The 27,033-nt window shown below is 36.5% G+C and overlaps 1 protein-coding gene across 1 annotated transcript in view; it reads right to left on the bottom strand.

Moving 5' to 3' along the window:
- Positions 1 to 27,033, bottom strand: part of Hcn1 (hyperpolarization activated cyclic nucleotide gated potassium channel 1) — a 435,404-nt gene that overhangs the window by 179,864 nt on the left and 228,507 nt on the right. Inside the window, exon 3 of the mRNA XM_060385736.1 lies at positions 12,256 to 12,417. Coding sequence (XP_060241719.1) covers positions 12,256 to 12,417 — 162 coding nt within the window. The remainder of the gene's footprint in view (positions 1 to 12,255; positions 12,418 to 27,033) is intronic.

Genomic DNA, 27,033 nt, shown 5'->3' with positions numbered 1-27,033 from the left:
GCACGCTGGAGTTGGCTAACCAGAGGCTATTTAAGCTGTGGGCTGGCTTTCCCCAGGGTCCGATGATTGTTCAAGGTTCCTGAATAAACTGCATTGAAAAAAAAAAAAAAAAAGATTCACCAAGATCATCTATGACAACTAATTTACCTGGATGAATAAATGTGCATGGAAAGAAAATAGAAGGCTGCGTGGTAGTTTGTGTCTTTCACTAACTTTAGTGGTACTCTGGTGCTAATTCGCTAAGAGGTGATTTTTTTTTTTTTTTAGACAACTGTTCTTATGTTTAAGAACCAGTGAAATTTATTCAAGCTATGACACATATGTAGTGTATTTCTAGCATTAGATATGCTAAGGCAAATGGTCTGTAAATTAAATTATAGCCCAGGCACATTTCAAGGAAGTTTGGGCTATTCAAAACATATACAATATATACACCATTTTAAAAAAGGAATGGATACACACACACACATATGTGAAAATGGGATTAAAAATATGGTCTTGTTCTTATTTTTGGCTTGATTTAGACAGGCTCTCATGTAACCTGCGTGACTCTCTAACTCTCTTTATACAGTTGAGGATATTAAACATTTGATTGTCCTGCTTCCACCTCCTGAGTTCTTAGACACATGCACCACCACACCCAATTTTATGCAGTGTTGAAGATCTAAGCCAAGGTCTGAGCACAGGAGACTAGGCATACTAGGTACCCTAACAAGCATGCTACAAATCTCATGCTTTGGTCACATATGTCTACAGTAACTTAGCAGCATCAAAGACAAATAAATACAACATACATATTATATGTATTTATTCACCTGTATTAAAGAACTGCAATCAAGCTAAGTTTTTCTGTAATGTAAGTTTATTCAAAAACAATATATATATATATATATATATATATATATAGCATTAGAATTTGTTCCCATATGTTCATCCCCCATCAAATAATTCATATATAAGAAGGAAGAAAACAGTTTGGAAACCCTCTTTCTTTTGAGAGATGCCATGTTGAGCAAGGATGTTAACCAGGCACTTTCCTAATGGACAGAAAGATGATGGCAGAGAGAAACCACAGCACTCAGCAGGCTGCTGACCTACTTTATTATTATAAGTTCATATTGGCTATGAATGCATTTTTTCAGTAGAGCTGCAATGATTTGTCAGCAAATTACTTACCTCTTGTTAGGACATTTTTAAAAACTCTGTTTTGACAGTACATTCTATTTTGGAAAAAGTCAATACTACTGTAATAATACAATTCTCATACGGGGAAATTGAAATATAAAGTAGATTACTAAACCCCAAGAGTGGAGAAATGCTTTCCTTCAATTCTTGGTTACATTACCTTAGCGTTTTTTTCATAAGTCTATTTGTTCAGTTAAATTATTGGAGCCAGTCATTATGTAAGTATTTAATGGGCATGATAATTAAAAATCTCCTAGACTATCATCAGTAGACAATATAATCATCCTAGGTTTCCATGATCGACCTACTTATGAGTACATATTGCTTTTTGTGTTCCCAAGCTATTTACTTAGAAGAGTTTTCAAAAGTTGTTTATACTCTGTCCCTAAACATTAATTTTGATAATTGCAGATTTTAAGCTAGAATAAACTGAAGCAAATTGAGATCCACTATTTTCAAGGTCACTGACACAATGAGTCCTTTACTACTGTGTTTTCCTTTTGTTTATACACCTCACAACCTTACATCTTAATCTATCCAAGAATCAGGGCCACCACTGATATAGCCTCAGATAAATAGAGAAAAAATATCACTGGGTTAAGTAAGGTTGGAAGAGTGCAAATGTCTTAATTTTCAAGGATGCTCTGCTTGCTCAATGATAAAACAAACAAACAGTACTTAACAACACTTGGTCCATGCCCAGGGGTCAGGAGAGTAGTTCAGTTATCTGAAGGCCTCACTTTAGCTTCACTTTAACGACAGTTGTAAGTACGACTCCATTTCACCGAATTATAAATTTTTTCAGAGGAAAGCTTACATGTTGTTAAACTTTGTGTATTTTTCAGCACCCAGGGGAAAGTAGTATGAAGGGACACCTGCTGGGAAATGGGACGAATGAGGATATAAATGTAGTTTTATTCTCCACTGTGTACTTGGTAGCTAAGATAACATCTAGCATAAAGATGAGCTCATTGTATTATCCAAATAGATAAGAAGTGATACACACTCAGCCCAGAGACAAAGAACCCAAGTACAGGAAAGTCACAGAGATTTCAGAAGGAAAAACTGCTCTGGATGTACGTCTCTACATTCCATTCTTCTGGAATTTCCCCTATGCATCTATAGTAAGCCATATTAGTTATAAATTAAGAAAAGCCTCTGATAAGAAAAAGGAAAAGTTAAGGATGGAACACCAGTTTTTCAACGCTTGAACATATCATAAATAAAAACTGACAAAGGTTTAACACAGCATATGACACCTACGACTATGTCTACTTTTAATAGCAAGGAACTCTAGAAGTGTGTGACTATTAGTGAGCATGCCTTTTACACTGTCTCAAATGAAAGTGAAATTGGGTCTAGCCTGAATTTTCAACTGGGATTCTTACATTACATATACATTATATATATAATATGTTATATATTACATTTGATATATAATAACATACTATATTACTAATTATATATTAGAAGGGTTTCTTACATTGTTGATTGAGTACTAATTATGTATTGGCAGAATTTTTTGCTTCCTTTTAAGCAGATTATTTTAGTGTTATTCATACATTACTCTTTTTTTATTTTTTAAGTTTTTATTTTTGTTTATTATTATTAGTTACACTTTATTAACTCTGTATCCCACTCCCTTATTCCCTCCCAATCCCACCCTCCCTCCCTCAGCTTCTCCCTGCCCCTTTCCAAGTCCACGGATTGGGGAGGACCTCCTCCCCTTTCATCTGGCCCTGTTATATCAGGTATCTTTAGGACAGGCTGCAAAGTCCTCCTTTGTAACCTAGCAAGACTGCTCCTCCCTTGGGGGGTGGGGAGGTGAAAGAGGCTGCCATTGAGTTCCTGTCAGAAATAGTCCCTGTTCCCCTTACTATGGGAAACCGATTGTTTATTGAGCTATCACGAGCTTCATCCGAGCAAAAGTTCTAGGTTATATCCATACATGGTCCTTAGTTGGAGAAACAGTTTCAGAAAAAAACCCTGTGCTCAAATATTTGGTCCTTGTGGGGCTCCTATCCTTTCCACGTCATACTAACTTCCCTTCTGCAGAAGGTTTGATTATGAATCTTAGCATCTGTTTTGAAACTCTGCTTCATAGAGTCTTTCAGATGCTTTCTGTGATAGACTCCTGTCATACGTCCAATGCACATCCCATTTGTCTTTCTAAGTGAGGATTGATCATCTTACCCCGTGTCTACTTTCTTGTTTATCTTCTTTAGGTGTATAGATTTCATTATGCTTATCACATCTTGTAGGTCTATATAAGCGAGTATATACCATGTTCGTCTTTCTCCTTCTGAGATACTTCACTCAGGATGATCTTTTCTAGATCTCACAATTTGCCTGCAAATTTCATGATTTCCTCATTTTTAATTGCTGAGTAGTATTCCATTGTATAAAAATACCACAATTTCTGTATCCATTCTTCCGTTGTTGGACATCTGGGTTGTTTCCAGGTTCTGGCTACTACAAATAAAGCTGCTACAAACATGGTTGAGCAAATGTCCTTGTGTACTTGAGCAAATTTTGGGTATATACCTAGCAGTGGTATAGCTGGGTCTTGAGGAAGCATTATTCCTAATTGTCTGAGTAAGCGCCAGATTGACTTCCAGAGTGGTTGTACCAGTTTACATTCCCACCAGCAGTGGAGAAGGGTTCCCCTTTCTCCAGAACCTCTCCAGCATGTGTTGTCATTTGAATTTTTCATCTTGGCCATTCTGATGGGTGTAAGGTAAAATCTCAGGGTTGTTTTGATTTTCATTTCCCTAATGGCTAATGAGGTTGAGCATTTTTTAAGTGTTTCTCTGCCATTTGATATTCCTCTATTGAGTATTCTCTGTTTAGCTCTGTTCCCCCCCCCTTTTTTTTAAATTGGATTACTTGGTTTGTTGCTTTTCAGCTTCTTTAGTTCTTTATATATACTGGATATTAGCCCTCGGTCAGATAAAGAATTGGTGAAGATTCTTTCCCAATCTGTAGGCAATCATTTTGTTTTGATGATGGTGTCCTTTGCTTTATGGAAGCATTTCAGCTTCATGAGGTCCCATTTATTGATTGTTGCTCTTAGAGCCTGTGCTGTTGGTGTTCCGTTCAGGAAATTGTCTCCTGTGCCAATGAGTTCAAGGCTGTTCCCCACTTTTTTTTTCTAACCAATTTAGAGTATCTGGTTTTATGTTGAGGTCTTTGATCCACTTGGACTTTAGTTTTGTGCAGGGTGATAAATATGGATCTATTTTCATTTTTCTGCATGTAGATATCCAGTTGGACCAGCACCATTTGTTGAAGATGCTGTCTTTTTTCCACTGAATGGTTTTGGCTGCTTTGTCAAAAATCAAGTATTCATAAGTGTGTGGGTTTATTTCTGGGTCTTCTATGCAGTTCCGTTGATCTTCCTTTCTGTTTCTATGCCAATATCATGCAGTTTTTATTACTATTTCTCTGTAGTACAGCTTGAGATTGGGGATGGAGATACCTCCAGATGATCTGTTGTTGTACAGGATCGTTTTGGAGATTCTGGGATTTCTGTTTCTCCATATGAAGCTGGGAATCTTTTTTTTTTTCAAGGTCTGTAAAGAATTGAGTTGGTATTTTGATGGGAATTGCATTGAATCTGTAGATTGCTTTTGGCAGGATGGCCATTTTCATCTTCACAATGTTAATCCTACCAATCCATGAGCATGGGAGATCTTTCCATCTTCTGATATCTTCTTCGATTTCTTTCTTCAGAGACTTGAAGTTTTTCTCAAACAGGTCTTTCACTTGCTTGGTTAGTGTCACCCCAAGGTTCTTTATGTGATTAGTGGCTATTGTGAAAGATGTTGTTTCCCTGATTTCTTTCTCGGCCCTTTTGTCTTTGGTATACAGGAAGGCTTCTGATTTTTTTGAGTTGATTTTGTATCCTGCCACTTTGCTGAAGGTGTTTATCAGATGGAGGAGTTCTCTGGTTGAATTTTTGGGGTCACTCATGTATACTATCATATCATCTGTGACTAGTGATACTTTGATCTCTTCCTTTCAGATTTGTATCCCCTTGATCTCCTTTAGTTGTCTTATTGCTCTGGCTAGGACTTCAATTCCTATGTTGAAGAGGTATGGAGAGAGTGGGCAGCCTTGTCTTGTCCCTGATTTCAGTGGGATTAATTTAAGTTTCTCTCCATTGAGTCTGATGTTGGCTATAGGCTTGCTGTATATTGCCTTTACTATGTTTAGGTATGTGCCTTGTATCCCTGATCTCTCCAAGACTTTAAACATGAATGGGTGTTGGACTTTGTAAAATGCTTTTTCGGCATCTAAGGAGATGATCATGTGATTTTTCTCCTTCATTTTGTTTATGTGGTGGATTACATTGATGGATTTCCATATGTTGAACCACTGCTGCATCCATGGGATGAAGCCTATTGGTCATGGTGGATGATATCTTTGATGTGTTCTTGGATTCAGTTTGTAAGTATTTTATTATTTTTTGCATCAATGTTCATTAAAGAGATAGGTCTGAAGTTCTCTTTTTTTGTTGGGTCTTTTTGTGGTTTAGGTATCAAGGTGACTCTGGCTTCATAGAATGAGTTTGGTAATTTTCCTTCTGTTTCTATTTTGTGGAATAGAATTTGGAGAAACTTGGATTTAGCACCTATTTGAAGGTCTGGTAGAATTCTGCACTGAATCCATCTGGCCCAGGGTTGGTTTTTTTGTTTTGTTTTTTGTTTGTTTGTTTGTTTGTTTGTTTTTTGGAAGGGAGACTGCTGATGACTGCTTCTATTTCCTTGGGGGAAATAGGACTATTCAATCTTTCTACCGGATCTTGACTTAATTTTGGTAAATGGAATCTATCAAGAAAATTGTCCATTTCTTTTAGATTTTTTAATTTTTTGGCAAATAGGCTTTTGTAGTAAGATCTAATGATTGTTTGGATTTCCTCAGTGTCTGTAGTTATGTCCCCCTTTTCATTTCTGATTTTGCTGATTTGGATAGTTTCTCTCTTCCTTTTGGTTAGTTTGGCTAAAGGTTTGTCTATCTTGTTGATTTTTTCAAAGAACCAGCTCTTGGTTTTATCATACATTACTCTTAAAAGCATGTATATTAAAAAAAAAGCATCTATATTTTAGTAGCAGACTAACAAAATCACAAAAAAGAACATTTATTTGGATATCTATAATGTGTGATTTATTGCATTTATAGTAAATGACTTGGTAACATGTAAAGTAAAAAGAAATATAGAAGCTATAAAGACAAACACCTAGATAGATAGATAGATAGATAGATAGATAGATAGATAGATAGGTAGATAGATAGATAGATAGATAGATAGATAGATAGATAGATAGATAGATAGAATAGACAGTGGTAACTAAACTGTATAATCAAGTAAAGAGGGATAAGAAAAGGAATAGAGAGAGGGTCAAGTAAAATTAGGACACTTTTGAGTGGTCATATAGGAACTAAAGTCAGCGAAACACCTCTCACAATAGCTTCAAATGATAGAAAATATCTGGTGGCAACTCTTACCAGCAAATGAAAATCTTGTATGAAAAAAGTCTTTAAGACTTTCAAGGAAGAACTGAAGAAGATGTGCTCATGGAACAGTATGATCGGCATAGTAAAAATGGCCATTTTACCAAAATCAATCTACAGATTCAAGGTAATCCCCACCAAAATTCCAATAGAGTTCTTAATATATTTGGAAAGTACAATTTTCAGTTTCAAATGAAAACATTGACACAAGCACACACACAACTCAATGTAGCTAAAACATTCCAGAATAATAAAAGAACTGCAAGAGGTTTTACTGTCCCTGACCTCAAATTGTAATACAGAGCTTTGGTAATAAAAACAGCATTGTATCCAGAAATGAGGGTCAATTGAGTGGAACTGAAAAATCAGATGTAAATCCACACACCTATAGACACCTGATTTTTTAAAGAGAAGCAAGAAATTCACACTGAAATTACAAAAAAAAAAGTCTTCAACAAATGGTTCTGCTCAAACTGTACAGCTGCTTGTAGAAGAATCCACATTAATCCATACTTATTACTCTGAACAAAACACAATTCCAAATGATCAAAGACTTCAACATAAAACAAAATACACTGAGCCTCATAGAAGAGAAAATGGGAAATGGCCTTGAAGTCATTGGCACAGAAAAGCATTTTCTGAACAGAACTCCATTAGCACAGGAACTAAAATCAATAATTAATAAATGGAACCTCATGAAACTGAAAAAACCACCTAGGTGTCCCTCAATGGAAGAATGAATAAATAAAAAATATAATACAATGCATTTACACAATGCAGTATTGCTCAACCATTGTAAAAATGAAATCCTGAAATTCACAGGTAAATGGATGGAACTAGAAGAAAAATCATCCTAAGTGAGGTAATGCAGACCTAGAATGGCAAGTATTGAATAGCATTTGGATATATACAGATATTAACTGTTAAATAAATGGTAACTAATCCATAATCCACAGAACCTCAGATGTTTGATATAAAATAAGAAACTGAGTGGAGTGATGGCACAGACAAATCTCCATTAGAAAGCAAAGTAGGATAGCTAGATAGATGATAGATAGATAGATAGATAGATAGATAGATAGATAGATAGATAGATAGAATAGACAGTGGTAACTAAACTGTATAATCAAGTAAAGAGGGATAAGAAAAAGAATAGAGAGAGGGTCAAGTAAAATTAGGACACTTTTGAGTGGTCATATAGGAACTAAATACAGACACTTACTTAAATGTATACGTATATGGAGACAATCTAAATGATATCATCACTGAATGGGGGCAACAGAGTCCCAGCTAACCATCTTTTGTCACCAAATGAAGCTTCCAGTGTCTGGATTGGCTTACATATAATTGAGTTGTTGGCGAAAGGGGTCTCATGTGAACCCCCAAACAACCCAGGCTATTGTCAAGACTGTAGCTTGCTTCTCCACAAACTGACAGCAAGGCATCATTGCTGAAGACAACATCTATACAACTCATTGTTGATGGAGAACTTGATCTGGTGCCATCAAAGAGCCTCAATACCTACGTGTTAGCATCTTTGGAACCAGAAGGCAATCTTTATGTAACCAAAGAAAAAATGAAAAATCCTTCCCAGCCACAAACTTTTTGATCTACAATGATGTCCTGCCTACAAGATATGACAGCACAATAGTGGCACAAATCTCATGGGAATAACCAACTGTGGAGGTTTGAATAGGTATGGCCCCTCATAGACTCATGAGTTTGAGTGCCTAGCCATAGGGAGTGGCACTAATAGAAAGTGTGGTCCTATTGCAGGACGTGTGGCCTTGTTTGAGCAATGTCTTCTGGAGGCAGGACATTGAGGTATTAAATGCTCAAACTATGCCCAGTGTGAAGCACATCCAATCTCCTCCTTTTTGTTTTTAGATCAGGATGTAAAGACAAAAGACTCCTGACTTCTTTTGCATCATGTCTGCCTGCACACTGCCACACTTCCTGTCATGACGCTAAAGGGCTGAATCATGAAACTTTAACCCAGACCTAATTAAACGTTTTCCTTTATAAGCGTTGCCTTGGATGCAGATCTAATCACACATAGAACCATTCTTTGGAACCTCTGTGGAATAGGTTCCAGATCTCATATGCATACAAAAATACAATGATGTATGAATCTTTATCATATGAGAATGTAGAATTTAAAGGTAATGCATGTTTGGTTACCTTAAAGCTTCTCTAGATTACTTACATAATATTTACACTATAATAAGTCTGCTAAGTGTGTGCCATATTTTTTTTTTAGGAAATAAAATACAATAAGAAAATGTCAGTACATGTAAAGTATAGACACAAATTTTTGCCTGAAGTAATTTGGTCTATGATTGAATCTCTGGATATATAATTTTATTATTTAGTTTTCATCACTGTGATAAATGTTGAGAAATTTATTTATAAATTAACATTTTCATATAACATAAAAAAAGAGTTGCCTTGGTTATGGTTTCTCTTCATGGCAATGGAAACCCCAAGATAACAACTTATATCTGATTTGAAATAAAGCCAATTCCATGACATGGGACTTATTGCCCACACTGCTTGAGTGGCCAAGATCCTGAAATGAGATAGCTCAAAGTTAGGAACCTGCCACAGAGGGCCTCTGAAAGGCTCTGCCCTGCATACTATCAAAGCAGACGCTGAGACTTATGGCCAACTGTTGGACAGAGTGCATGAAATCTTATGAAAGAAGTGGGAAATATTAAGATCTGGAGAGGACAGGAACTTCACAAGGAGAGCAACAGAACAAGAAAATTTGAACATAGGGGTCTTTCCAGAGACTCATACTCCAACCAAGGACTATTCATGGAGATAACCTAGAACCCCTGCACAGAGGTAGCCCAAGGCAGTTCAGTGTCCAAGTGGGTTCCATAGTAATGGGAAGAAGGACTGCCTCCGACATAAACTGATTGGCCTGCTCTTTGGTCACCTCCCCCTAAGGGGGGGCAGCCTTACCAGGCCACAGAAGATGACAATGCAGCCACTCCTCATGAGATCTAATAGACTAGGATCAGAAGGAAGGAGAGGGGGACCTCCCCTATCAGTGGACTGGGGAGGGGCATGCATAAAGAAGAGGGAAGGAAGGTGGGATTAGGAGGGGAGGAAGGTGGGGTTTATGGGGTATATAAAATAAATAAAGTGTAATTAATAAAAGTTTAAAAAAACCTATGAGAAAACCAAATAATACTGTTCTAATAAAAAAAAATGTGTAGCAATAAATTAACTCATGATGACATTCTGCTATATTCATAGATCAGTGCCTTGCTCAGCCACCATCAGAGAAGCTTCTCCTTGTAGCAGATAGGCATAAATACTGAGCATCCACAGGTGATCTCTCATAAAGTGAGAGATCTTGGAAGGCTCAAGCTCTAACTGGGATATTTTCACCAAATCCCCTGAGGGATCAGGGAACCCTGTGGAAATGGAGTCTGAAATAGTGTAATTGCTAGAGAGGACAGAAGACACAAAGAAAGGGGCCTTTAAACCAACAGGATCCATGCACACATAAACTCTGAGGCTGAGGCACAGGCACAGGTCCTAGAAGGGTCTGCACCCAGTGGGGTCCTAGAAATGAAAGGTGTAGACATTTACCCCTATCCCTAACACAGACACAATCTCCAATAGATAATGAATATAAATTAAAAATTTAGTTTCCTACAAAAGAGTCTCACTGGGGAAGCAAAGTACTTTTTTTTTTAAACAAGAAAAAAATAATATTCATGTACATGATCTGCCCTCCCTCTAAGGTGGGATTCTAGAGGTCAGCTTTGCATGTGAGGAGTCACAGTTCTTATAGCTCAGGGGTAGAGGCTTTGCAAATGGGAGATTTGGCAGACAAAATGGGTGGGTTTACAGGAGCAGAACATAAATTGGTCATAATGACCTCCTGAGATGGTCCTGACAAGATAGCCAAAACAACGTTGTTTTGAAAAATAGGTGGGATTGCAAGATGGTAATTTAGAACAAAGACATGGTTACCATTTCCTGGAACAGGCAGTATAGAACTGTTTGTAGTTAAGATTACAGATATGGCATTGCTCAATTCCTGAGAAACAGATTTAATCATAAACAGGAATGAACCTAGTTTGTCTTTACTAGAAGATCGCTTTTAAGCCTAAAATGGAGGTAGGATGGTTCATCAATTGGTTCATAAAAAATGTAAAGCAGTTGTCATATAAGGCATGGGACATAGGACATAGGACATAGGACAAGCCAGTGTCTTTCTTTGTTTCTTTCTTTGTTTCTTTGATTTTTGTTTGTTTCTTTCTTTATTGTTTAGTATTTTTACTGTTTATTAATTCAACATTTGAAAAGAATAATTTTATGACTTAAATTAATTACATTTAAAGGAAACCAAAGAAAAACCATAAAAGAACCAGGATTTGAATTACAAATAAATAAACTCCTACATTTATTGTCCATCAGTAGAATCTGGATATAAACAAATTTTTTCTTGAGGGTAGTCTGCATGCCCAGCAGTAGATCGCCAATAGAAAATGAACTCAACAGTATCTTATGACTTTCCATGTCTCATAATGCTGTACCAAGTCTTTATCTTTTTTTTTAAAAAAAATCTTAGTGTTTTATATTTTTCTTGTTTTTTTTTTTTAATTTTTCTCTCTTTCTAACATACAGGAAGTCATACCCCTCTGATTTCCAGTTTAGTGTTTCAATGGGATTCCTGAGTGTGTGAATGTTACTGGTGCCTTATCTTTTGAGTTATTTTTCTTGTCCAATTCTGATGTGTTAGCGTTTGTTTTATTTTATTAAATATTACATTATATTATATTATATCATATTACATTAAATCATATCCCTTTTGGAGGCCTGTTTTTCCTTTTATGTTTTTGTTTGTGAGACTAGCCATTAATCTGGATGCCCTGGACTCCTCTTTAGACCACACTGTCTCGACCTCGGAGAGGTCTGCCTCTCAAGTGCTGGGATCAAAGCCTTGCACCAGCATGCCTGGCTTATTAAAGGTTTTTAAGAAAGGTTTCTGAGGAAGCAGTATTTAAGCAGATGTGAATGAAATGAAGGACAGAACCAGAATTGTATAAGATCTCATATCAATGCATATTCCCTTAAGACTTTATATTAATATATATTTGGTTAAATAAGGTCAAATTTTAAATTAAAAATATTTACATATGCTGAAAAATGAAGATTAAAGTTTATCTTTCATATTAAATTTTCCATGTTCTAATGACAAAATACACTGAGAATTCCTTGAACTTCACATATACCTAAATAACAAACATAAAAAATATTTGAAAGGACATTGTGTTATCATGGTTATGTATGTGTGTTTACATCACTCAAGTAAAGTACATTTCAGTCTTCAAAGGAAAATATACAAAGATAGGTGCAGCAGTTCACACATCCCCAGGAAGAGAAGAATAAGGTTTAGTTATAGAGAACATGGTTCATTTTCACATCCATGGAAAAGCCATTATGGAAGAGAAAGCAGACCCCTCTAGCAGACACACTTTGAAGTTTGGAGCACAATGTTGAGAATTCAGAAAATAGGCAGCCTGAGTTACTTACCACCATTTCATTGAGAGAAACCCAGCAGTCTGGAGGGAAGTCCTGCAGCAGGGGAACCAGGAACTGCAGACAGCCATCCCAGTGACACAAGAGCAGCATCATACCAATCAGGTTGAAGATTCTCACCACTGCACTGGCCAGGTCATAGGTCATGTGGAATATCTGTTGCCCAAAGATAAAGCAATGCCTTAAAATCAAATGACAAATCAAGCATGCTATTAACATCAGAGCTGATATGAGTTCTATGCACAAAATTTAAAAAGAAATGTGAAAAATGGTTCAGAGTGAGAAGCTGCTCACTTTTTTAAACCTTATCATTAAGGCTGCATTTTGCATTATAACAACCCAGTACAGATATCTTCACAAAATACATGAGATATAACCAACACTTTAAATGACATTAATGTTGATGGAAATTTTTATTTACTATTTCTGTAAACCAATCTTGTTTTTAAGTTAGTAAATTTGAGAAAGAGAGCACAGTTTTTTCTCTACTTCAAATGCTTTGTTAATACATTTGCTTAAGATTAAAGAAAACATACAAGAACTACAGAATATAGAAACATCTTTATTAAAACTATGAGGTGATATTAAGGATGAGCTGCAGTACACTTCCAGGTATCCAAGTGCAGATGCAGTAACTGTTCAAGCTGAGATTTGGACAAGGTCCTTAGATATAAAAGGTAGCTGCTGGGGACTGGATCCCCACAAAGAAAGCAACAGAACCAAAATATCTGAGTCCAGGGTCTTTTCTGAGACTGATAACAACAACCAAGGACCATGTATGGAGATAACCTAGAACCCCTGCTCAGATGTAGCCCATGGCAGCTCAGTATCCAAGTAGGTTTCCTAGTAAGGGGTACAGGGACTGACTCTCTGACATAAACTCAGTATCTGGTTCTTTGATCACCTCCCACTGAGGGGGAGCAGCCTTCCCAGGCCACAGAAGAGGATAATGCAGCCAGTCCTGATGAGACCTGATAGGCTAGGGTCAGATGGAAGGGGAGGAGGACCTCACCTATCAGTGGACTTGGAGAGGGAAATGGGACTACAGGAGGGAGGAAGGGTGAGATTGGGAGGGAATGAGGGAGGGAGCTACAGCTGGGATACAAAGTGAATAAACTTTAATAAAAATTTAATTTTAAAAAAAGATTTAGAAAGTGATGAGCACCCTCAACAAAGATGAGTTTAGTACATACAGACACTGATATATTTAAAAATCACATAAAATCATAAAATTCACATAAAATCTATATAATCTTCTACATAAGCAGTGTCCAACCTCCTTTGATAAACAACTTGAAAAACATTTTCAAAACCCACCATATACTGATATATATATATATATATATGTATATATATATATATATATAATGGACACACTTGTACTTTTGCTTGTCTTTAGTGAAATGTTTTTTGTTAGCTGCATTCTATAGACATAAATTTCTTTAAACATTTTTATGACTTAATTGTAGTGAGCAAAATTTGTGTCTGTATAATTAAGTAACTTGTTCCAAACACTTGTAAAAGTAAAATAGATATTAAAATAGACAGGGAATTTCTTTTTGTGTTACCACACCACCATACGCAAAACAACGTGTTTTGCAGTACCAAATTGACAGTTCCTAAACATAGTCACACACAAGGCCCAGGTCAAACAAATCGGGACATAAAACAAAAAGTGATTAATATGAGAAAGAGAGTCCTAGGGATGAATGGGGCCTGGAAGGGGCAGGAGGGGGGAAAGGGGAGGGGGTAATCTCAGTGCATTATATACATTTGTGAAGTTGTCAAAGTCCAACATTTATGAATAAAATTATAATACAAGGTCTACTGAATGTCGTTTTGTCAACAGCTAACAATATATTACAAACAGCCAAATTACCAAGACCAGATACTAAGAATTCTCACTTCAAAACATCAGTATCAAGATAAAGAAAATAATTAATAATTGACTTGACTAACTCATGTCATGTTGCATATATCAAAATGTTGTGTTGTATGCCATGAATAAAATTTAGTCTATTAAGAGTTTTGTTACTGAATGCGGGCTACATAATGGCCCAAAGGCTTCCCCTTGTCTTTTCATTCATGTCACTTAGAAGGCTTCTCCTGAAAAAAAAAAAAAAAAAAAAAAAAAAAAAAAAAAGAGTTCCTGTTGTAGAATATAGCCTAACTAAGTCCTTAGTGAAAAACAACCCTCTGGTTATATTTATAGTGTTTTCCCCCCAAAGTGTTGTCAAAGATACAATAAAAAGTCTTTGACCAATTAAAAAAAGTTTGTGAACCACATTTAAAAAGCAAATACAAAAAATATTATTATTTTATGGATTGATTTTAATTTTGCTTTGTATTTTGCAAAGCCACAAAAATATCCTTTTGTTATTGGTCTCTCACATTTGTAATTAAAAATTATTTTTCCACATAATATATTTTGACCAGGCTTTTCCATTGCCCAACTCTTCAGAGATCCTCCCAACCCACCCAACTCCACATCCTCTCTTTCTCTCTCTCTCTAGAAAACAAAGATCAAAAGAAAGGAAAGAAGGAAGGAAGGAATAAAGGAAGAGAGAAAGGAAGGAAAGAAAGAAAAAGAAAGGAAGGAAGGAAGGAAAGAAAGAGGATACAAAATAATAATAAAAAAAAGCCTGCAATTAAAAACAAGGAAATCATGAAAATTGCAGGTAAATAGTGGGATCTAGAAAAGATCATCCTGAGTGAGGTATCCCAGAAGCAGAAAGACACAGGGTATATATTCACTTCTAAGTGGGTACTATACTTATAAGATAGGATAAACATACTAAAATCTGTACACCTAAATATGCTAAACAAGAAAGAGGACCCAGGTAAGATGATCAATCCTCACTTAGAAAGACAAATGGGATGGACATTGAAAGTAGAAGAAAACGAGTAACAGGACAGAAGCCTACCACAGAGGGCCTCTGAAAGACTCTACCTGGTAGTGTATCAAAGCAGCGTTTCAAAACAGATACTAAGACTAATAACCAAACCTTCGGCAGATGGGGAGTTAGTATGAAGGGGAAAGGATAGGAGCCCCACAAGGACCATATATATCTGAGCACAGGGTTTTTTTCTGAAACTGTTTCTCCAACCAAAGACCATGTATAGATATAATCTAGAACCTTTACTTGGACGAAGCTCATGGTAGCTCAATAACCAATTAGTTTCCCATAGTAAGGGGAACAGGGACTATCTCTGACAGGAACTCAATGCCAGGCTCTTTGACCTCCCCACCCCCTAAGGGAGAAGCAATCCTGCTTGGCCACAGAGGAGGACTTTGCAGCCAGCCCTGAAGATACCTGATATAACAGGGCCAAATGAAAGGAGAGGAGGTCCTCCCCAATCCGTGGAATTGGAAAGGGGCAGGGAGAAGATGAGGGAGGGAGGGTGGGATTGGGAGGGAATAAGGGAGCAGGATACAGCTGGGATACAGAGTTAATAAAATGTAAGTAATAATAATAAATAAACAAACAAAAAGAAAAGCAGATGCTGAGACTCATAACCAAACCTTTGGCAGAGTGCAGGGAATCATATGAAAGTAGTGGGAGTTACTATGACCTGGAGAGGACAGGAGCTCCACAAGGACAAAATATATCAAGGCATAGAGATCTTCTATGAGACTGTTTCTCCAACCAAGGACCATGTATGGATATAACCTAGAACCTCTGCTCAGATGTATCCCATGGTAGCTCAGTATCCAAGTGTGTTTCCCATAGTAATGGGAACAGGGACTATTTCTGACAAGAACTCAGTGGCTGGCGCCCTCCTCCTGAGGGAGGAGCAGCCTTGCTAGGCCACAGAGGTGGACCTTGCAGCCAATTCTGAAGAAACCTGATAATCTAGGGTCAGATGGAAGGGGAAGAGACCTCCCCTATCAGTGGACTTGGAAAGGGGCAGGGAGGAGATGAGGGAGGGATGGTGGGATTGGAAGGGAGTGAGGAAGCAGGCTACAGCTGGGATACAAAGTTATTTTATCCCAGTTTATTAACTGTTATTTGCAGTTAATAAACTGCAAATAATGTTTAAAAATATAAAAAAATATCTGAAGAAAACATTATGACACACACACACACACACACACACAAAATCTACAAAAGTACCATTCAGTTTGTATTGTGTTGGGCATATACTGTTCATAGGTCTATCCTTAGTGATTAATATTTTCTGTGAAATTCCATTGGAGAAACTACCTTATATAAAACACTACAGAATTTTCATGAAACCTAATCATTTCTATTTATACCAAAAGTCAATTTTTGGTGACTTAAAATGGCTAATGAAACATAAATGCAACATAAATACTTCTTTAGTTGTATTATTTAAGGGAAATGTTTTCACATGTTCAGTATAGAAAGATTTTTCTTTGTATTAAATATTTTCTTTCTGCTCTCAGTTAAATTTGTGGATATATAAGCCACAGAGCCACAGATGTGGATAACTGACTGTATCTTTTTAATATTCATGAGAACTATGCAATGTAACAGAATATCTTTTCAATGCACCAAAAACTGAAAACAAACAAACAAACAAACAAACAAACAAAAAACAGACCTAACTTCTATGTCCTTAATTTACTCAAGAAAGTATCTTACATGCTGGGAAAATCAAATTACAAATGAATGTTCTAGCAAAAACTAATGCTTATTGGATTAGTCCTGGGGAAAATGGAGTTAGTTAAAGCAGTTCACTAAATTGGGAACAAACACAATGCCTTGCCTATTTCTTCATAATATATGACAAATAGCTATAAGTGGAATCCCATTTGAAGCTGTTTGCATGAAGACAACATAATGCTTACCATATACAGTTGTTAGCATGAAACGTAGAGTAGGATACTCTTTAAATGGAATTCTTTTATAAAACATCTTTGAAAAACTAATCTTGGAAGCTTGCAATAAAGTAAACATTTAAAAACTTAAACGATAAATTGCAATGTTCTGTTTTTATTTTCTTGTTAATGGTGAGAAAAAGTAAAGCCAGATAGTAAGTGTGTGTCTTCATGCGGAACAAAAGGGTGAAAGCACGCTGGTAACCAGAGCAGCACTCATATGTTAATACCAAACAGATCTTCTGATTGCATTTCAAATATTTTGATAATAGTTTCTTGCAGAGGAGTTAGAAGAATTCATCTCAGAAATAATACATTCATAAATAGTCTCAATTGTATCTTCACTGTACAGAGATTATGTACAGTCTCTTTTATTCACTCCTATGCACATTAGATTTGTACTATATTAGATGCTCCAATAAGAACATCCCACTATCTCTGTATTTTGAGCTACAAGTAGTAACAAGGTTCTAGTCTTACTCTAGACAATTCTCTTCACAATGACATGAAAGTCATTGTGAAATGCCTTTACAGGGGACACTTAACAGATGCAGCCTATTAAAGAGTGTTAGGTTTGGAGCTACCGCTCTTGTAAGAGGGTTAGTATTTTTCTTGAAAATAAGCATTAGTTTTCCATGGGCTGTTGGAGAATAGTCCAGAGCCCTCTCTTTTCTCTCTTCCTTAACTCCTTTCACATTGCCACATTCCTACTCCTTCTGAGCAAATACAAGTTCCAGGCTCTTTATCCTTCAGGATGTGATCACAGATAAATGTCTTTTCTCTGTCAATTACCCAGATTCAAGTACTCTTTCATAGGAACAGAGAACAGACAAATGCAAATGCGCTTTCGTCACAAAAATGCCGTAACTGCACTGGAGGGACTGTTTAGCGCTTGTCTCGCAAGCATGAGGACTAGAGATGAGAAGTGAAAACTGGACTATAGGGGCTCCTTCATCTCATCACTCCAGAGACAGAGGCAAGAAATCCACAAAGCAAGCTAGCTGGGTTCACGAACCATAATCGTCCAGGGAAAGACCCTGCCTCAAAATAGAGAGCAATCAAGAAAAACACTTCAGACAGATACTATCAACTTCTGTGCCTACATACACATTTAGGCACGAACATACAGATGTACACAATCACACACACATGCACACACAGACTGCCCCCCACATATACTTATAAAAATGCCATGCTATCCTTGACTTTAAAATGAAGGCACATGATTTCTCAGAAAGGAAAAGGTACTAACCGTACAAGGAAATAATAATTTTACTTCCTGGAATTTAGCTTTCATATACATACATATATATATGTATGTATATGTATATATATATGCAGTTTATCGTTTGGACTTATTGGTATTACAAAATAAGTAATATTTTAATAATGGAATAAATTTTTATAGAGCCAGTGCTTAGACAAGTGACATGTGATATTAACATTCATAGCCTACACTTATTATCAGCCCAGTAGAGCTGTTTACAAACCAGCCCACAGTACCATTTGCTAGGTAAAGTCCACAAAGTGGGAAGAGGGTGAAAATGGACTTCTGGAAAGGACTGTGGAGGTGGAAACGGTGCTTCACAATTCTCTCTGCAAAGGCCATCAGAGTGGCAGCATGTACTGGCACACACTCTTGCTATTCTGTCAGATGAGCCCATCAAGTTCAGAAGACTCATTTATTTGAGTGGGTTTGTATCAGATATTTTCTGGAAGATGGGAGTGCTGGTTCACTGTCTTGGCATGTGCCTCCTGAAAGAAATCACTGAATAATAAATTTTGGTAATAGGCCAGTAAAACAGAACTACAAATCTTAGCAGAGAAATCACACTATTTGTCTTTTACTCAGTCCCAAGAAGAGAGAAAAAAATTATACAAGAGTTGTTCTATCACCCAAAGGGAAAACAAACTTGAAAATCTACACAAGCATTGGAAGAACTGTTAGCAAGATACAATTGAGTCAGATCAGATCTCTTGGTAAAAGGCGGCATGTCAGCTGCACCACTTGGACTCTCTCCAGAAATGAGAGTGAACTATAACACCTTGTCAGCTCAGATAATCTTGCATCTGGACAGTCTTCAGACCACCTGAAGTGTTGAAAAAGTTAATTATCACATTATGCAGTGTGCTGCAGAAACCACTCTAAATGGGACAGTCCTTGAGGCTACTAACCATGGTTTGTAAAAACTGGGTTTCTCATATCACCAAAACCCACCCATGTGTGAAGTACAGTTCACGTGAGGAATACACATAGTACCCATTCCTCACTATTCATGGCATTGGCCATTGAACATCATTAACTCACCCAACAATGTCTTTCTCAAAGTTCTCTGTTTTAAATTATAGGTTGTTTGTTTGTTTGTTTGTTTTACCATCCAGAGAATTTCTGCAATTGCCATTTCCCTTTTATACAACATTGTTATATCTCTACGCAGTTTTCATTATTTTATGATGCAAGGAGATGGATTAGGGAAATAGGCAAATGTTTGAGAATATCCTTTGTCTTTCCATTCCATATCAGTGATTCCTTGTCTGCATATAAAATCCCAGATTGGAAATAATTTTCTCAAATACACTAACTTGACTCTCTTTGTTTTGGAATACAGAGAATTAGTATCTTTCCACACAAATGTTTTCAATATTTTATATGTGGAGCTTTTCATCCAATGTGTGTGGCATGCACAGAGTGGGAAGTCAATTACTGATGATGAATGATAGAGGTGCCACAATAGTTTAGGTCCATTACTGAGGACAGAACCCCTGATTCACTGTGTTTGGCATTATGCCCTTAGACACCACATCTAAATGGCACAAATAATTCTGTGTACCATTCATATTTATGAAAGTGATGGTCCTTGTCTCTTCTCACCTTTATTTCTTCAGCATACCTGTTATCAATAAAAAGAAGTGGACATATTTTGTCTTAATAAGAATAATTTGAACATATTCCTTTCTGTTTTATAGTATTATTATTTTATTCATAAGGACTGCATTATGAACACTTAGAAGGCATAAAAAGCACACAATTATGTCTTTCCATTTTCCAGAAGTCTTCATCTTATAATGTAAATCTTTTCCAATCATTTGAGCTGTCAAACCGATTACTAATGCTTTTTTATCAATGAAATTCGTAACTGCACATTCTTTAGGAAATAATTTGTGCTCAAACCAGTTAGTAAAATGAATACAGCATTACTTAAGATAATACATCTTGGAAGTGTATTTTTGACCTAATATCCCTTCAGACAGTTTATGTATCAGCTAATTGTATTTCAAAAAATTAATAACTAGTTTATCAAGCCTTTCATATTCATAAAATGATATTCTAAGTACTGTTTTACTTCATGTTAATATATGGTCATCACTATGTTATCAATATTTTTAATTATCCAAGATTCAGTTTTACTTTCTTCAAATATATGGCATACATACACTTCTATGTTATAATTCTATGACTCAAATATGACATTATGAGTTTTCTTTTGAAACATTTACTAGACATTGAAGCACCTTCATGAAGAAGCTCAATTACTTAGCTTTTCAGTAAAAGTTTTTTTTTTGTTTTTTTTTTTTACATCTGTGCCATTATTATATGGTAATTTCTTACCATTCCTTCATAGACATTAAACTCTTAAAGTAAACTGAGGTCCTCACAATTTATATAGCATAGTTGATTAAGGCCTGCAGACAATGTTATATAGTTATCACTTTCCTGGTAGCTTCTTGTCATTTCTTAAATGGTAATTCCTTAGGAAAGACTTTCTTGACCTGCAGAGATAGAATTAAGGGCTTTCTCTCAGAGCAGTTTGCCCCAACTTTGTAACAGTGTTTAATACATCGTTTTTGTTTTGTTTTTAGGATCTATTTATTTATTTATTTAATTTTATTCTTTTCTTATCAGTTACATTTTATTAATTCTGTATCCCAGCCGTGTCCCGATCCCTCATTCCCTCCCAGTCCCTCCCTCCCTCCCTCATCTCCACCATGCCCCTTTCCAAGTCCACTGATGGGGGGGACCTCCTCCCCATTCATCTGATCCTATTTTATCAGGTATCTTCAGGACTGGCTGCAAAGCCCTCCTCTGTGGCCTAACAGGACTGCTCCTCCCTTGGGGGTGGGGAGGCCAAAGAGCCAGTCATTGAGTTCCTGTTAGAAATAGTCCTTGTTCACCTCACTTTGGGAAACCAATTGGTTACTGAGCTACCACAGGCTACATCTGAGTGGAGGTTCTAGGTTATATCCATACATGGTCCTTGGTTGAATGTCAGTCTCAGAAAAGAACCTGTGCCCAGATATTTTTGGTCCTTATGGAGCTCCTATCCTTTCCCCATCAGACTAACTCCCCTTCTTTCTTATGATTCCCTGTACTCTGCCAATAGTTTGGTTATGAGTCTTTGCTTAGAAAACACTGCTAGTTAGAGTCTTTCAGATGTGCTCAGTAGACTCCTGTCAAACGTTCAATGCACATCCCATCTGTCTTTCTAAACAAGGACTGATCATCTTACCCCATGTCTGCTCTCTGGATTATCTTTTTTAGGTGTATAGATTTCATTATGTTTATCATATCTTATAGGTCTATATAAGTGAGTATATCCCATGTTTGTCTTTCTCCTTCTGGGATATTTCACTCAGAATGATCTTTTCTAGATCCTACCATTTGCCTGCAAATTTCATGATTTCCTCTTTTTTGATTGCTGAGTAGTATTCCATTGTGTAAAAATACCACAATTTCTGTACCCATTCCTCCATTGATGGACATCTGGGTTGTTTCCAGGTTCTGGCTATTACAAATAAAGCTGCTATAAACATGGTTGAGCAAGTATCCCTTTTGTGTACTTGAGCAAACTTTGGGTATATACCTAGCAGTGGTATAGCTGGGTCTTGAGGAAGCACTATTCCTAATTGTCTTAGAAAGTGCCAGATAGATTTCCAGAGTGGTTGTACCAGTTTACATTCCCACCAGCAGTTGAGGAGGGTTCCCCTTTCTCCACAACCTCTCCAGCATGTGTTGTCGCTTGAGTTTTTCATCTTGGCCATTCTGATGGGTGTAAGGTGATATCTCAGGGTCGTTTTGATTTGCATTTCCCTGATGGCTAATGAGGATGAGCATTTCTTTAACTATTTCTCTGCCATTCGATATTCCTCTGTCGAGAATTCTCTGTTTAGCTCTGTTTCCCATTTTTTAATTGGGTTACTTGGTTTGCTGCTTTTCAGCTTCTTTAGTTCTTTGTATATACTGGATATTAGTCCTCTGTCAGATAAAGGGTTAGTGAAGATTCTTTCCCAATCTGTAGGCAGTCGTTTTGTTTTGATGATGGTGTCCTTTGCTTTACAGAAGCTTTTCAGTTTCATGAGGTCCCATTTATTGATTGTTGCTCTTAGAGCCTGTGCTGTTGGTGTTCTGTTCAGGAAGTTGTCTCCTGTGCCAATGAGTTCTAGGCTGTTCCCCACTTTTTCTTCTAAGAGATTTAGAGTATCTGGTTTTATGCAGAGGTCTTTGATCCACTTGGACTTTAGTTTTGTGCAGGGTGATAAATATAGATCTATTTTTTTTTCTGCATGTGGACATCCAGTTGGACCAGCACCATTTGTTGAAGATGCTATCTTTTTTCCATTGGTTTTGGCTTCTTTGTCAAAAATCGAGTATTCATAGGTGTGTGGGTTTATTTCTGGGTCTTCTTTACAGTTCCATTGATCCTCCTTTCGGTTTTTATGCCAATACCATGCAGTTTTTATTACTATTGCTCTGTAGTACAACTTGAGATGAAGGATGGAGATACCGCCAGATGATCTGTTGTTGTACAGGATTGTTTTGGAGATTCTGGTTTTTTGTTTCTCCATATGAAGCTGAGAATCTTTTTTTCAAGGTCTGTAAAGAATTGAGTTGGTATTTTGATGGGAATTGCATTGAATCTATAGATTGCTTTTGGCAGGATGGCCATTTTCACAATGTTAATCCTACCAATCCATGAGCATGGGAGATCTTTCTATCTTCTGATATCTTCTTCAATTTCTTTCTTCAGAGACTTGAAGTTTTTCTCAAACAGGTCTTTCCCTTGCTTGGTTAGTGTCACCCCAAGGTACTTTATGTGATTAGTGGCTATTGTGAAGGGTGTTGTTTCCCTAATTTCTTTCTCGGCCCTTTTGTCTTTGATATACAGGAGGGCTTCTGATTTTTTTGAGTTGATTTTGTATCCTGCCACTTTGCTGAAGGTGTTTATCAGCTGGAGGAGTTCTCTGGTTGAATTTTTGGGGTCGCTCATATATACTATCATATCATCTGCGTATAGTGACCTATTTATTTATTATGTATACATTTTTCTACATGTGTATGTGCCTGTAAGCCAGAAAAGGACACCAGATCCCATCATAGATGATTATGAGCCACCATATGATTTCTGGGAACTGAATTCAGGACCTCTGGAAGAGCAGACAGTGCTCTCAACCTCTAAGCCATCTCTCCAGCCCTAATATATTGTTTTATCATAAGATTATGTACATGTGTTTTCACTAGATGACAAATCCTAGAATTCAATAACAGTATTCACAACTTATGTTTAACATGGTCATAAAATAGGAAGTAAAGGAGAGAAAAAGAAGATAGGAAAGAGAAAGTAAGGAAAGGAGAGAAAGAGAAGTGAAAGGAAGGAGAGAGAAGATGGGGGAGGGAAGGAGGAAGGAAAGAACAAGGAGAAAAAAAAGAATCGAGGGAGGGTAGGAGCTAAGGGAAAAAATAATAATTTTAGTTTATGTGGCAAATTTTATTACATGACAACACCTGTTATTACTTCATACTTTTTTCAAATACAAATTGTGGTGACAGAATGCAACCTTAGATGTTTCATTAGTTTTCAGGAGCATACCACAGAGAGTCTCTGAGGACTCTACCCAACAGGGTATCTAGGCAGATGCTGAGACTCATAGCTGATCTTCGGGCAGAGTGCAAGTAATCTTATGGAAGTAGGGGGAGATAGAAAGACCTGGAGAGGACAGGAGCAACACAAGGAGCCCAACAGAGCCAAAAAAATCTGACAACCATCCACATTCTTTCTACTATCTATGAAAAACCACCTACTTCTACAGAAACTGTACTGGGACAAAACTGTCCTGTGGTTTCAACAGTATCTAGGTCATCCCTACTAAGAGTTTCACATTTGAGAGAGAAATATATGATTCTTCAGTGAAGCTATGTAATCGTGCCCAAAGTTTGCCAGAATTCAGCTTGCCATCCTTTGATATCAGTCACAAAAACATAACTGAGCAATTTTTGAGAGTCTACCTTACACACTTTAAAATAAACCATGATGTTCCCCTTTATTCTCCTTGACATTTCTTTGTTTTTATTTCTTTATCTCAATGACTTTGCTTCATTAACCACTTCCTTACTTTTTGCTTTGACTCTGCCTTACTTTTTTTTAATTTTTCATCAATTACACTTTATTCATTCTGCATCCCCCCATAAGCCCCTCCCTCCTCCCACTGCCTTACTCTTAACATCATGAAAATGTCCCAAGTCTCTCCCCAATAAAAATGACCAGTATATATATTCTTTTCTAGTCACTGTACTAATAATATATCTCAAACATATTTAAAAAGTTATTTATATATTGATTTTCCTATCTATGAAACATAAGCTTCTGTTTTGTTATAAGGCACTACTCACAATTCTTTGATACTTGGTATTCTTTGTCCTTAAACTCATTATTTGTTTTTTATGGATGAAAATATATGGGTTCACTATGGAAACTGATCTTGAAAGACTACATGTTTACACGTTCATAACTTTGGAAGTTACTTAGAATCCAGTGACACCATAGATTTATCTCTGCAAAATTGTCTTAAATTCAGTAGCACACTAAATCAAACTTTAGCTGTCCAAATCTTTATCAAAGTTTCTCATTCTCTACACCCCTCTTGGGCACTCTGCATAACATTCTATTCATTGATGCTCAAAGTAGATTTTTCCCCTTTCTTTATTATTTTCATTTATTACAATTTATTCATTTTATATCCTGACTGTGGCCCTCTACCTCATCTCCTCCCAATCCCACCCTCCCTCCCTCTTCTTCCCCTATGCCCCACACCTATTCCACTGGTAGGGGAGGTCCTCCTCCCTTTCTATCTGACCCTAGCCTTTCAGGTCTCATTAAGACTGGATGCATTGTCTTCCTCTGTGGACTGGCAAGGCCAGACAGACTCATTGTCCTTCCTTTCTTAGGTAACAAAATCCTATTTGTTCTCCTCTGAAAAAATTATTGAATTGCAAATTACTTATTTCAAGTGGTTGGCATTCATCACTTTAGCATTTTTCTAAACATCCCTAACTATTCAATATTTCTATATTTGCCCTACTCCACCCTACAATTAAAGTTTCTAAAGCACAAACAGACTAGTCTCAGCATCCTTGTTGATTGGAGATAAACACTAATCCTAAAGTCTAAGGTAATAAGACTTCAGAACCTGGTCAAGGATTACTCATCAAGCTTCCTCTCCTGTTTCTTCTCTTAGCCTACACATTCATTTTCTTCTGTCATCTCATTTGAAAAATTCATGATTCACTATCCTCACATGCCTGAGTTATACAACCAATGTCTTCATAAAAATGGAGTGTTCTTAGATGAAGAAGAGCCATGTTTTACCATATTAGATGTTAATGCCCCTGATACACAGAAACATGATTTGAACAAAAATAAGCTGACTGAAAAAAAATGAATAAATTAAGCCTACTACTGTTAATATGGACTCAATTTGTCTTTAGATTAATAAATATTACACAAAACTGCAATCAAATTGCCAACCCAGTTTTCCAAGGTTCAATATTACAATGTCGTTGTGAAACAAGATGTATTTTATGTATTTTGTGTTTTTAATGTGCCTTATGTTTGAAAAACCTTTTCAGGTATTATAAGCTTCTCTGCAGCTTGATGACAGTGCAGACATTTCAGCTTTTTAGACTACTTTGAAATAAAAAAGTTGTTCTCCCCTGATATTGTTTTTGACTACATAAATCCCATGGAGATTTAAGACTCAAGATCCATTATCAACTTGAGCTAACAGGCTATCCTTGTAAAACACACCAAACTGTGCCAAAATATAGTCTAAAAAATGAACTTTGGATTTACTCCTATTGAGTTGGCACTCTTTAAACTCAATAGTATTCAGTATCTGACAAGCACTAAATGGAGGCGTCCAAAAGGTTAGTATCATTATATCTGGGCTTCCACCCAGCATTCAAATTCACAAATCACTGTCATATTTAAGGCTAAACTCAGCCCTGATTCTAGCTTCTATGTCATTATTTTTCATCAGGTGTATTTATATAGAATAAGAATTAAAGAATTTTTGAAATGCACTTACTAATTTTCTAAAGAGTAAAAATATTTTAATTTCAAGATTCAAAACAGACAAAAGTTTTTTGATTTTTTAGCTCTACAATTTTAACTATAAATATACTCTTAAAAATTACCTTCCAAAGAAAAGCCAGTATTTTTTTAGAGGAAACTACAAGGAAAGTTTCAGTTTCTGGTTAGTATATTCAAAATAGGATAATTTTAAATGGAAATATTTAGAAAGTATTTTTATCATAGATCATAGTGTCTACAGAACAATATTTTTACTATTGTAAAGAATCAAAAAGAACTCTAAAATTTCTATAAATATAGACAGTGCTCCCAAATCTGCTCAGGATTTTAGAACATTTTAAATTTAATTTTATTTATATATTTACTTACTACAATTTATTTACTTTGTATTCCAGCTGAAGTCCCCTCTTTCTTCTCCTCCCAGTCCCATCCATCCTTTCTATTCTCCCCAATGCCCTTTTCCTAGTCCCCTGATAGGGGTGGTCTTCTTCGCCTTCCATCTGACCCTAGCTTATCAGGTCTCACCAAGGCTTGCTGCATTACCTTCCTCTGTGGCCTGGCACG

Source organism: Meriones unguiculatus, chromosome 6 (genome assembly GCF_030254825.1).
Source record: "Meriones unguiculatus strain TT.TT164.6M chromosome 6, Bangor_MerUng_6.1, whole genome shotgun sequence".
Taxonomy (NCBI): Eukaryota; Metazoa; Chordata; class Mammalia; order Rodentia; family Muridae; genus Meriones; species Meriones unguiculatus.
The sequence above is the reverse complement of the archived record's forward strand: the minus strand, read 5'-3'. Positions and strand labels throughout refer to the sequence as shown.